This window comes from Pistacia vera, unplaced genomic scaffold (genome assembly GCF_008641045.1).
Source record: "Pistacia vera cultivar Batoury unplaced genomic scaffold, PisVer_v2 Contig205, whole genome shotgun sequence".
NCBI lineage: Eukaryota > Viridiplantae > Streptophyta > Magnoliopsida > Sapindales > Anacardiaceae > Pistacia > Pistacia vera.
In genome coordinates, this window is record NW_022196008.1 from 27,150 (window position 1) to 40,941 (window position 13,792).

The 13,792-nt window shown below is 36.7% G+C and overlaps 1 protein-coding gene across 1 annotated transcript; it reads left to right on the top strand.

Moving 5' to 3' along the window:
* Positions 1–10,943: 10,943 nt before the first annotated feature.
* LOC116128912 (UPF0481 protein At3g47200-like) lies at positions 10,944–12,002 on the top strand. Its single transcript, XM_031414670.1, has one exon. The coding sequence runs from the start codon at positions 10,944–10,946 to the stop codon at positions 12,000–12,002; it is 1,059 nt and encodes a 352-aa protein (XP_031270530.1).
* The last annotated feature ends 1,790 nt before the right edge of the window (positions 12,003–13,792 follow it).

Below are 13,792 nucleotides of genomic sequence, written 5' to 3' on the forward strand. Positions count from 1 at the left end.
GACAGGATGATGCAGTATGTAATGGAGGACAGCCCAAATATTGCCATAGTTGGCCAAAGTGTTCAAGTGTCTACTGCTCTCCTGGTTAAGGACAATGCACTGGACAACAGTCGTCGCGCTCTTTAGAGGAAGGTTGCTGAAAGATCTACTGCAACCCACACAATTTGTCGAGAAACAGTAAGAGTTTGCGCTGGAGACCGCGTTGTGAGGCACTATCCGTGTTGTGTTCGCCCAGCGGCTGTTGTACGGCGAGGCAAGTGTTGAGCACCTCGTATATGAAGCACTTGACGGGAAAGTGGCACTCAGAGCCGTTCTCGTTCCAAACAACAAATGAGAATCCCGCTGGAATGTAATTTTCTATAAAACTAACCTACATAATAGAATATTATATAAGCTGTTCTAATGCTATGTCATCTTCCTATTGCGTGCTGATTGTGAGGTCATATGCCCGAAATTTATTCAGTTCGACATGACCTAACAGCCCGATCGGACGTTGAAGATGAAACATGATGCATCTTTTCGGAGCCGCTGGCTTTATTATGTGCTTCCTGGGGAAAATAATCTGTTTTGAGTGACCACACCCAATGAAAATGTTTGGAACTTGTACTTTTAATTTGTAGTTTTGTGATGTTGATGTTGATACTTGGTTGTGGTGGGCTGTGCTGCAGGTGTCATGGCTTATACACAACTTTAACCAAAATATACGGACCAGGAACTTTTGCAATGCTGGCACTCGGCATAAACTTGTGTCGTGAAGAGAGAGAATTTACTCCTATGCATCTCAACTTCGGCATTTAAACAAATTGGCCCGGAAAAACCTTTTTGTTTTTTTGTGTTTTATTTAGAAAGGTTGACGTTGTCATTCAGGTGTGCCGATAATTTTGCCGGTTGCTGGCAAACATGAGAGGGAACGGCATTGCTAAACTGTGCTTGTGCTACTCAGATTGGTTGAGGCGCGCGGGCAAGGCATCTGGCAATCAAGGCTTCTGTCGAAGCCATGGTATCGCCATGAAATGGTTCACACCGTGATTTAACGCGAATTTTTGAAAACTTCCCTATACTGGCGGCATCTGCATCAAGTGCTGCTCAAGGGGAAAAAAAAAAAAAAATGGTAACCCAAAGAATTCTCAGACAATGATTATACCGATTATTTGAAAAACTTCTCATATGGCAGCATCTGCAATCAAGGTTGCTGGCAAGGTGCATGGATCACCCCCAAAGATTGATCTCAGACAGTGGTGTACCGAATTACAAAACTTGTCAAAGTGGTTTAGGATTTAGTCATTTTTGGCACTATTATGAATGATTTTAGTTATAAACTTTCAATTATATTGATTCTCTTATTTTGATCTGTGATGGATTAGATTGATTAAAATTACGTCTTTTTGCTGTTTATTCTTTCGTATTTGGGAGGAAAATGATTAATAAATGCCATCCCCCCCAACAAAAACAATCCCCTCCCCCCCCCCCCCAACAGCCCCCCCCCCCCCGAACCCCCCCCCCCCCCCACAACACCCCAAACCCACACCCACCGCTTGATTACTATATATCCGGAGAAATGTAGAGATTCATTTTTTTTTTTTTTGACATGTGCGCTTAAGCGATATATGGCACCACAGATATCTCTTAAGGCAGACAGATTTTTCTTCAATGTCGCTTAAACCGTTCTAAAATCGCTTAAGGCCCGAACAGTGAAAGAGAAGACTCCATAGAGACCAGACGGTCGGTGGCTTAAGCGATAACAGGGGATCGGGCGTATTGGTGATCTTAGATCCTGGGCATATTTTATTCTGGCCTCAGCAGAGATTGCTTAAGAGTATGCCTAATCCGCTTAAGGCAATCCAGGAGTAAAAGGGCAGAATCGCGTAGCTATACAACTAGGATCGCTTAAGCGATCATAGATCTGGGCAGATTTTATTCTGCCTCGGATGAGATCGCTTAATCGATCTTAAATCTCTTAAGCGACCAAGAGTAAAAGCGAGGAATCGCTTAAGCGATACATGAGGATCACTTAAGCGATCATAGATCTGTGCAGATTTTATTCTGGCTCGGAAGAGATCGCTTAAGTGATCATAAATCGCTTAAGTGACCAAGAGTAAAAGTGAGGAATCGCTTAAGCGATACAAGAGGATCGCTTAAGCGATCATCTATCTGGACAAATTTTATTCTTCCTTGGAAGAGATCGCTCAACCGACCAAGCGTGACTAACTAAACACGTAAAATGGGTTAAAATGAAAGGATTAAAACATATTTGGGTCGAATAGACAAATTTTTTTTTTTTTTTAAATTTGAAATTTCTCAAAACAAGCCCTATTTACTGTTCACCTCGCTTAATCGAAATTCATTAGGGCAAAAATTGATTTTTTGAACCAAAGGGAGACAGGCGATTTCCGATCCAACCCTGCAAATTTCCACACCATATTCAATCGTAGACTCAATTTCTTGAACCCTAAATGGAATATAGTTGCGATTTTCAGTGATAATTCACGATTTTCTATCGATTTCTTGAACCATAAAATCGATTGCTTGAACCCTTAACAGAATCTGCGCGATTTCCGGCGATATAGCCCATATTTCTGATCCAAACTACAAATTTTGACACCAAATTCAATCAAAAACCATGGCTGATACTCACAATGACGAGGACAACCCAACGCCACTTCGAATCCTAGATTCCGGTGGCGCAAGCAGTTCAATGACTGCTCCGGTGGATCATCCGATCAGTGAAGGTGGTCGACAGGGAGAGGAGACACCAGCGGCACAAGAACAGAGGGAAGAATCGTCAAACGGTTCTGAAGACGAGGAGTCCGGTGATCATTCAGGCCAGGAGGAGGATTCCGACGCGAATTCAAGGCAGGAGGAGTCTTCCGAGGATTCAAGCGACGAGGAGGAAGCCAAAGAGAGCGAGCAGGCTTCGAAGAAAGGGTACATTCTTAACTGTCGCTTAAGCGATCATTTGTATCACTTAAGCAATTAACCTCTTTTACTCCATCTGCCCAGATCTAAGATCGGCTAAACGATCCTTCATATCGCTTAAGCGATTGATTAAGTTGACTCTTGGTCGCTTAAGCGATTTAAGATAGNTCCCTCTGTACTTCTCTCAGTCGGAGATTAAGAAACAGTGGTAGTATCAAAGGCGGCCAAACTTTACCCATGTTCCCGGCTTCCAATGGCAAGAAATGTGGCTATTTTTATTGAAAACCCTGAACTTTCTTCTCCCAAACAAAAAACTTTAGAAACAAGAAACAAGACAAGACAAATAAGGGCTAGATCCAAGAGTGGAGAAAATTTAGTTGACCGCCATCCCAAGTTTGGATTTAAAAAAATGGCCTTGAAATTGTTTACCATTTTTTTTATTTATTTAGAGAAGCTAACCAAGCATAGTTAGATCTATTAAACATGTGAAATGGATTAAAATAAAAAGATTAAAATATATAAAGATAAAATCATAATTAATGAAAGTTTTTAAAATTTATAAAAGAGCCCCAAATATTCAAATCGCTTAATTGAAACTAATTAAGGTAAAAATCGATATCTTCAATCTCTGAATGCATTTGTGCAATTTTCGGCGATAACAGTCTACATTCTGGTGAATTTTTACACCCAAATTCAATCCTAAAGCTTCTTCCTTTCTTAAAACTATGGTTGACATTAACAATGAGGAGAAAAATTCAACGCCTCTTTGAATCGTAGAGTCCGGCCGCGCAAGCAGTTCAATGGCTGCTCCGATAGATCCTCCGATCAGTGAAGGTGTTCCAGCAGCGGAGACGACGACGACACAACAAGAGAGAGAACAGAAGCAAAACGGTTTTGAAGAGGAAGAGGAGGCCAGGCAGAATTCAGGCCAGAAAGAGGAGTCCGGTGAGAGTTCAGAGAAGGAGGAGGAGGCCGCAGAGGAGGAGACCGTTAAAGAAAAGGTATTTGTACTTGCCGAGACCTAAGATCGCTTAAGCGATACAAAAAGCGATCCTTTGTATCGCTTAAGCGATTGATGACTTTTACTCTTGGTCGCTTAGGCTACTTTGGATTGCTTAAGAGTAAAAGCGATGAATCGCTTAAGCAATATAAAAGATCGCTTAAGCGATCTTTTATTTGGCAGATGTTGATTCTGCCTCGTACAAGATCGCTTAAGCTATCTTAAGAGATCTTGTATGAGGCAGAATCATCTGCCCATCGCTTAAGCGATTCTTCTTGAGCGTATTTTGTTTATATTTGATTTGGTTTAATTTTTTTGCTGATATTTTGTTTATATTGATTGTGCAGATTTTCGGAGCGTAAACTATAGAGAGTACGGATTGGAGATTGTAAGCGATATGGTACCGTATTTCCCTGTGAGGGTGACAGTGAGGTCAAGTTGGGATGTTTTAACGAGAATAACGAGGATTTTAGGGACAGTGAGGAATGGTGAAAGGAGATTCAAAGAGACTTGTTTTAGTTAATTTGGGGATATGGACACAAAATGGAAAAAGACATTCTGGGGGTCGGGAGTGCATTATATGTTGTTGCACTCAATAAAAAGCAACAAAAAGCACGAAATGTGGTTCATGGTGGATGGAAAGCCAATACGTTTCGGGATGATGGAATATGCGTTGGTGACTGACTTAAGATGTGGGGAATTACCAGGTGAGGTTGAGGAAAAAAGAATAACGGACAGTACGGGAGCCAAAAGGTTCGCTAACAAGGTTTTGGCGGGGAAGAAGTCTATTAAGGCACAGGAATTAGAGGACAGGTTAAAAGATGGTGAGTTTAACGATTCAGAGACGTTCAAACTGTGCTTGGTATTGTTCTTACATTCGATCCTAATGGCTAGTGACTCAACAAAAGCCATTGATATTGATTGGGTGAAGTTTGTAAGCAACTTGAACTTCTTTAATGCTTATCCGTGTGATAAATATTTGTGAAATACCTTTGGAAGCTTCCACCCTATAAATATGTTTTGATTGTATAATTTCTTAAAGTTTGTAAATTATAAGTTTGGATCCTGCGTGACATTTTATATGCATGTTTTGGATATTATTATTATTATCCTTACACAGATTTTTTCTAAATACAACTCGTTCTCTAGACATGTATCCTCGGGATTCTCATTGAGGGATATTCAGAGGATACCTGACTGGAGGGGGGTTTTACAGGGTATTGATGTGGTATTTATAGCAAAGGTCATCAATGATTTCTATGGCTTACCCCACATTGACCGGGATGATTATGTATATTTTAGGAAGACAAAGTTTAAGGATGATATTATTCTTCCGATCATTACAAAACCGGACATCACTTGGGAGGTTTCAAAGAAGGGCAAGAAGAGCATCAAGGGAACTAAATTGACACTGATGGCTCGGTTCTGGCAGTATTTTATCAGTGCGAGGATGATGCCAGAGACACACTACAGTATAGTGGCGTATGAAAATGCACTTTTGTTGTATTCTATTGCCACAGGAAAGAGAATGAATGTGGGACAAATTATCCTAAACAACATTCAGCATGTAGCCAAACCAGGGCGAGGCACTTTTTCATTCCCACAACTAATTATAGAGTTGTGCACTAAAGCAGGAATCGAGGTATAGGATGATGAGCCACTTATCCATGCCTCAGTCCTCGACACAGCCTACTTTCGCAAACATCTTGCACCTCAACCAAAAGAAGAGCCCAGATCCGGCACCAAGAGAAGGAGAACAACAACAGCTGCCACTGCATCCTGTTCAATAGTCCCAATGAGAGAAATGATGCAGAAGATGATGGGTAAGATGAAACAGATGGAACGACGTCATAGGTGGCTGGCAGAGCAGACCAGGAAGGCACACGAGCTGCACTTGAGCTGCTGCAACAACTTCAGGATTGATACTTTAGAAAACCAGTGGGAAGACTGGGATTCAGATGAGTGGATGGGCTTTGATTTAGAAGAGGATGACGATAAGGAAGACGAAGAGGTCGAAGAATGAGCACCTAAGCACCTGTTTAAGTTTTCGTTATTATTATTTGTTTTATTTGTTTCTGTTTTTCTTTTATTTTGAACATTGAACTCAGTTGATATTTTTGTTTAGGATTGTGTTAGTTGTTTCATTCTTGTTTTAATTTCTAGTTGATGTAAAGACGAGATTAAGGGTGTAATACTTTCATATTAGTCAGTGGATTTTTCTAACATACTGGACACCATAGTTTGCAATTGTTTTTAGAGAATTTGGGTGATGAAAAAGGTGAGGACTGGGTGTGCACACTGTTGAGCGGAACTTCAACTTCATGGATTGATTAGGGAACTATCTCGCACCTTTTTCTATTTTGTTTTCTATTCCTGATTTGTGCATAATGTGACATTGGGGACAATGTCATCTTTAGTTTGGGGGTAGGAAAATTTGAAATTTTTTTTTATTTTTGTTTTAGTTACGTTTGTGTTTTTGTTGTGGTTGCCAATGATGAATTGCATAAGTCCATGATGAGAGTAGGATTGTTGGGATTTTATTGTTGAAAAATGCTAAGCATTGCTTCAAGTTTATGTTTATTGACAGAATTTTGATTGAGGTTTGTTGAGTGGTTCAACCACCATTTTCATTTATTTCCGCATGCTTAGATTCATTTTATGTGGTTAGGTAAAATTTGATAATGTTGGTGGATTCTAGAACCTAGTAGAGAAGTGCTTGAGGCGAAATCTTAGGAATAGACATTGTTGAGGAAATGATTTAGACATTTTTTGGAACGTTTGAGCCTTTCCAGCCGACTCATGAATGGATTTGTCTCTAGTCACCATTTGAGCCTTGTGAGATTATCATTGCTTTATTTTCTTTGCACACCTAAAATTATCTGATCCAATTACCATAAACACTTTATCGTACCCTTAGGAGAATTTTGGGCCTAATGCAAACACAAAGAAAGTGAAGAGTTGTGCGAATCACTAAAAGAACAGTTTGGGGGTCGTGAGAAGGGCAATAAGAATAAGAGAGATAGTTAACCTCAGTTTGAATGAATGTTATTATTTTGATGTAAAAAATAAAAAAAAATAAAAATTTCTTGGTTCAATTCAAAATCAGAAATAAGAAATATTAAGTTTGAGGGTTGTAAAATGGTTAACACTTTGANGCCAAAGACAAATGGGGAGGGGGAAGAATCGTGTGGGATATGTAATTTCTGTGAAACCATTATTGGCGTTGAGAAGGGGACTTCGACGATGCGACGACACGTGGAGAAGAAGCACCCCTAAATAATGTAGTTGCCGGATACATCTTCAAGCGGATCAGGTAGACAAATTCAAACTCAACTTAATTTTAATCCACAATCCTCAACTCTCTCAACATGGCAATACAATGCACATGCTGCACTAGAGGAAATAGCAAGATTCATAGTTGCTACGGACTCTCCCATTTGTTTATCTGAAAATCCTTATTTTATTCACATGATTAAAACTGCATTTTGTCTAGCATATACCCCTGTTATTAGAAGTACAAGTAGAAGACATATACTAAAACTTTATAACAAAATAAACAATAAACTTAAAAAACGAATTTCACATGATTTATAACAAAATAAACTTTATAACAAAAAAACGAATTTCAAAATTTTAGGAATATATCTATTGCACTTACATCATACATATGGGCTTGTAGATCAAAAATCAAATTTTTAACTGTCACAATGCATTTCTTATATCATAATTGGGGTTTACAACAAAAATTGATGGGTTTTAAACCATTATATGAAAAACATAGTGCTGAAACTATTTATTTTACAATTCTTGAAGTTTTGCAAGAATATTTATTAACTGATAGAGTTGTAGCGCTAACGCTTGATAATGCAGCTTTTAACATTGCGACAATCTCTTTATTTGAAAAGAGATTGGATCCGCATGGTGAAGGCAAATTTTTTCACCATTGATGTGTTTGCCACATCATTAATTTGATAGTCAAAGTAGGTTTAGATGTTATACATTCGAAGATGGAGAGGGTACATGCGACTATCTGATTTATCATCGGCGGTAGCAATAAAAGATGGCAGGAGTATGTCAAATATTGTAAGCAAGAAGACCCACCAGTTTGACCTTTGAAGTTATGTACGGACATGCCTATCCGTTGGAACTCCACCTACTTGATGTTGGAAAAAGCTTTGCCAACTGCGAAACAAATTACAGATTTCGTCAATCGGAAGCACTATCCAGAGGAAGTTGTCAGCTATGATGATTGGGCGGTTTGTGAACTTTTTTTATTCATTTCTTCAAATTTTTTATGATGCTACTAATACATTAAGTGATATTTATTATTCGACTACTAATTTAGTGTTAGATATTTTACTTCAAATTGCTAAAACTTTTGCTCAATATAGATATAATAACATTTTAAGGGAAACTGTTTTAAAGATGGAAGAAAAATATGAGAGACATTGGTTAGATATTCCATTCTTATATGGATTAGGCCTTCTTCTAGATCCTAGGTTTAAATTACACGTAGTTATCTGTATAATTACTGAGATAGGTCAGCATTTACGACATGATTATACGTCTTATTTGACTAACGTTAAACAAAAATTGGATAGCATTTTTTCTTTATATGAGAACAGGTACAATGGAAGTGGAAGTGGAAGTGAAACGTTCAGGAGAGAGGATCAGGACCTTAATGCAACCCTCCATCAAGGATCGAGCAAGTGGACGTATGTGGAACGTGGCGGAAGTAGCAGCTCCAACTTATACATACATGGACCAAATGAGCTGAATCGCTACCTACAAGTGGACCTGTCCTTTATGACGATGAAGGAGCAACATGATATGGATATTCTTCAATGGTGAAACCAACATGAAAGTCGATTCCCTATTGTAGCCCAAATGGCATGTGACATTTTATCTGTGCCGGTTTCTACAATTGCATCCGAGTCAACATTTTCAACGAGTGGTCGGATTATTGAAGACAGAAGATGTTCTTTAACCAATGAGATGATTGAAGTGATAACATGTTTACAGGATTGGACTCATGCAGAAAAAAAACTACAACAGCACCTTGAAGGCCACTACTCAAACTCTTTAGGAATACAGATTTGAATGATGTAAATATTGTTGACGATGAAATGAATAATTTAATATAAAAAATTATTTAATTGTTTATTTGTGAAGCGTGAATGTGTGAAATGTGAATTTATGTTAAAAATTAAAATTAACTATTAATTTATTATTTTTTAAAATTAATTAAATTTTTAGAAACTTACTAATCTACCCCTAAAAAATACTAAAAACCTCATACAAAATTTTATTTCGCCCATAAAATATAAAAAAAGATCACGAGGAAAAAGTTATCCAAGCCTATAGGACCAGTCCTAGGGACCGGTTTGGGTCCTAATATTGCTCATGGGCCTGGGATAGATCCCAAGCCCATAAGTGACTGGTCCCATTTGGGACAAGTCCCAAACGGGCCCAGGCCTGGGCCTGCTTGGGACTGGTCCTTGACCAGCTCTAGCGTGAGGAGCCAATGAGCATAAAGTGTTAAGTTAAAATATTATCCACTTGTACGTAAATGATAACACCACTCATGTACTTAGGCAAATTAGATTGCTACCTCTTCCCAACAATGAGATAATTCCTTTTTTGTCCTTATGGTTTTAGTTTAGTAATTTTAAGGACAATCATTTCAAATATTATAACTTTGGTCCTTGTCATTTCCAAATACTATTCTTTTAGTCCTTTAACTTAATAAAAGGTTAGCTGACCATTAGCAGCTTATAAGTCTGCATTGAAACGTTAAAAATACTCATATTTTAAAGTTATTAAGATTTTATTAAACATTGGTTTGTACAAGCTGTAGTTATCATTTTACTCACTTTTATACAAGCCGTGTGTTCTATCATGCAAGTAAATTAAGCAAATTCTTCAATTGATTTTGTGTATCTTATGGAAAAATTAAAAGGATCAACAAAATTATTTGTTATTTGATGATATGTAATCAATTGATATAATGGATGACAAGAGGTTCAATTCGTTGGAGGTTGCTATGTCTTTGTTGTAACTAATCGTCTATACACCTAATCCGGGGTACACAATTTTACAAGGTAGTGTCAACTTTTTGATGCAACTTATTATAATCCTATGTGATTAAAACTAAAATATTGCAATTATCTTCATCTAAGGACTGTATTAATAGGAGTAACATTACCCTATTGCTTTAACAAATTAAATATTCTCTTAATCGTTTAGTACTTACGATGGATTGTTTCCTACCATTTTCCTTCTCTATTTCATATTTTTTGTTTTTATATATAAAACGATAAACTAAACAAAATGATCATTAGGAAAGTTTAGGTGTTTCGTTTTGCATCCTTACGTATTCAACAAAGATTACACTTTATGATCACCTAATTCTTGTTTGTTTTTGTGATATCATTTCATAGAAACTTCATGCAAATAATTAATAATTTCGTGGACTTTACCTTGCATTTCACATAAAGAAAAAAAGAATGTATTAATATTGTATAAACAAAGACTAGCATAGAATATATATTGTTAAGAACCAAACCAAAAGTACCATAATATATTATACATATAACAACTTTAGAGGCAATATTATCAATTATGTTCTTCTCGCACTTCAAGTAAACTGCGATCAGTATACTTATTGTAATTAAAGGCTTCAGACCAATCATCATAACATTGTAAGTATTGCAAATAAGTTAATTTTCTGAATTTGTTTTGTTGAAACAATTGTCATGCATTTATGTAATAATAATATGCTTTCTCATAGACTTTGTTTTGACAAGTGCAAGCGACCGGGAAGATCTATACAAGCAACGATTCTTCAATTGACCTTGAAAACCCAGCAGCTTCACTGAGAAGAGAGATAGAAAGCATACATCGTTTATCTACAAAGTTTTGTATCTTCAGGGTTCCAAATTGACTCCGTAGCTCAAATGAAAAATTCTACACACCTCTAATAGTCTCCATCGGCCCACTTCACCACGACACAGAATGCTTTAAAGCAATGGAATTTTACAAAAGAAAATGCTTGAAAGATTTTCTTGAACGAACCAAGGTAAGCTTGGAAGTTTTTGTAGAATTTATAAGAAAAAAAGAATCAAAATTGCGAGCATATTATGCTGAAAACATTGCACTTTCTAGTCATGATTTTGTGAAAATGATTTTAGTAGATGCTTCCTTCATTTTTGAGGTACTATTTGTGGGATTTTTCGGAAAAAGGCCTGTCAATGATCGTGTATATAATAAACCTTGGTTGTTAATGGATGTCATGAATGATTTGTTTGTGCTTGAAAATCAGCTTCCATTTTTTATTCTCGAGGATTTGCTTTCTCTAGCGAATATAGAAATTGACCATGAGAGAGTTTCCATGATTAAGATCACTCACAAATTCTCTTGTGAATATTGGGATATCTGTAAAATTGAGAATTTGGATGAGGAACATTATTCTAAGGTGGGACATTTTGTCGATTTTGTGCGAATCCGAGCTCTACCTTCAAACCTAAACGTACGAAAGGATTCTAAATATACAACTATACCAAGTGTGACAGAACTACATCAGGCTGGAGTGAGGTTTAAATTGAGTTCAAGCACAAACTTATTTGACATAAGATTCAACAATGGAATATTGGAGATTCCAAAGATCAAAATTGGAGCCCCCACGGAATGTTTATTGAGAAATCTTTTGGCCTTTGAGCAATGCAATTGCCCTGCCAATTTCATAAACGACTATGTTGTGCTTATGAATTTTCTTCTGAAGTCTTCCAAGGATGTGGATTTGCTTGTGAAAAATGGGATTATTGTAAACTGGCATAGGGATAGTGAAGGGATATCGATCCTTTTCCGGAACCTTGTGGAATTGGCATCGTTTCATATGTCTGGTTCTTATTATTTTTCTTCTATTGCTGCAGATCTTAATAGTTACTGCGAAGCCTCTTGGCACAAGTGGATGGCGACTTTGAGACAAGATTATTTCAAAACTCCATGGAGTATCATTTCTTTTATTGCTGCTGTAATTCTCCTCCTGCTCACTTTCACACAAACCATGTTTTCTATCCCTAAGTAAAGTAGATTCTTCCATTTCATGTTCAAATGATTTTATTGTGCTAATTTGAGATCGATAAAAGAACAGAAGGATCAAAATTCATTATACTACTTGATGGCTAATCCTTATGTGTTTGTATTAAAATAGGAGTTATCGTTTGTATGATTATTTAATATAAGCATCATAATCTTCTTCTAATTTGAACTTTTATCTAAACAAATAAAGATATGTGATTAGTGATTACATAATAGAAATATAAAAATATCATAAATAAGATTAATGTATGGTATTATGAGATCCTTAAAAAGTACGGAAAAATTACCCACCCTATAAGATTTCTTAATAACATGTAGAATGACGTTCTAGGGCAATATAATGGGCTGATACAATTGAATATTGGGCTGAATGGGTCACAATATGCTACGGCCTCCTTACAAAGCTCAATTGCGAGCCCTAACAAAGCTATTAGTATTTGGAAGGCAATTCCCGTCGAAAAGACAACCATATTTTGAGGATGACATAATGGAAGCCTTTACCCTTTATCATAAAAAAATATACATAAGGGAATGAAATATTTTTGGGATTTTTTTTTTTTTTTTTTTTTTTGACATAATGGAGAATTTGGATGAAACCATCAATTGTAATTCTAAGGTTGAACATTTTGTTGGTTTTCTAAGAAATTGAGAAATTGTATTCCCCCCTGTGATTTACCAATAAAAAAGAGACCTAAAGCTCTAACCACTTCTAGTGTAATGAAGCTACGTCAAGCTGGAGTTAAGCTCAAAATAAGAACAAGCAAAAATTTATTTAATATAAGATTTAGTAATGGAAAATGGGAAATTCCATTAATCAGAATACGGATCCATGGAAGTTTTGTTAGGAAATGTTTTTGCTTTTGAGTAGATGCATTGTTGCGAAGATTTTATAAATGACTATGTTCTTCTCATAAGTTATCTTGCTGACACTCCAAAGGACGTGGATCTACTTGTTTAAAAGGGGATTATTGAGCACCGGTTTAGGGATAAAGAAGCGGTATCAAATATTTTTCGTAACTTTATCGTAGGGGCGAATTGATTCACTTGTTAAAGATTTGAACAGTCACTACAAAAAGCCATGGCTGAAATGGAACGTCAGCTTGAGGAAGAAATATTTCAACACTCCATGGAATAGTATTTCTATTGTTGCTGCTCTTGAACAATTTGTTCGATTTTACAAGTAACATAGATTGAATTTTTTTCTTTTTTTTAATTTTCAATGCAGGGGGATTGTGATATTGTAGTAAGTGATGTTAATTTTAATTAATCTTTGTCATCGAAGCTCTCTGGTCTGATGAATTATGTGATTAAGTTTGATTAATTTGACGGGAAAAATGGAAATAATTGGTGTCTTATAAGTTATAACAAAAGAAAAATATAATTTGGCCAAGATGATGAACAATGGCCTGAAGGAGGTTTAATGGGCTGGGTTGGAATTTGTTACAGCCCTCTAGAAATTTACCCATGGGTCAGATTTGAATTGATCTTGGAGAATGAGATGTGTATTTTGGAAGAGTATATGAAATCTAGGTTTGTTTTGTTTTGGTTGGGGCAGTGAAAGAGAATAGAGATGGGTTAAAACTTAAATTTTGTTTTGCTGCTAGGCCATGGTGGCTGCTCAACAGCCTGGCCAAGCCCAGGTCGATTGTCGGCTACTAAAAGGCTGGGCAAACACTATTAGAGGGGTAGTCAAAAACTCATTTTAAGGAGATCAAGACGTTAATTAAACTTAATAATACAATTGTAAATAAACTTATAATAAATAATATATTAGGT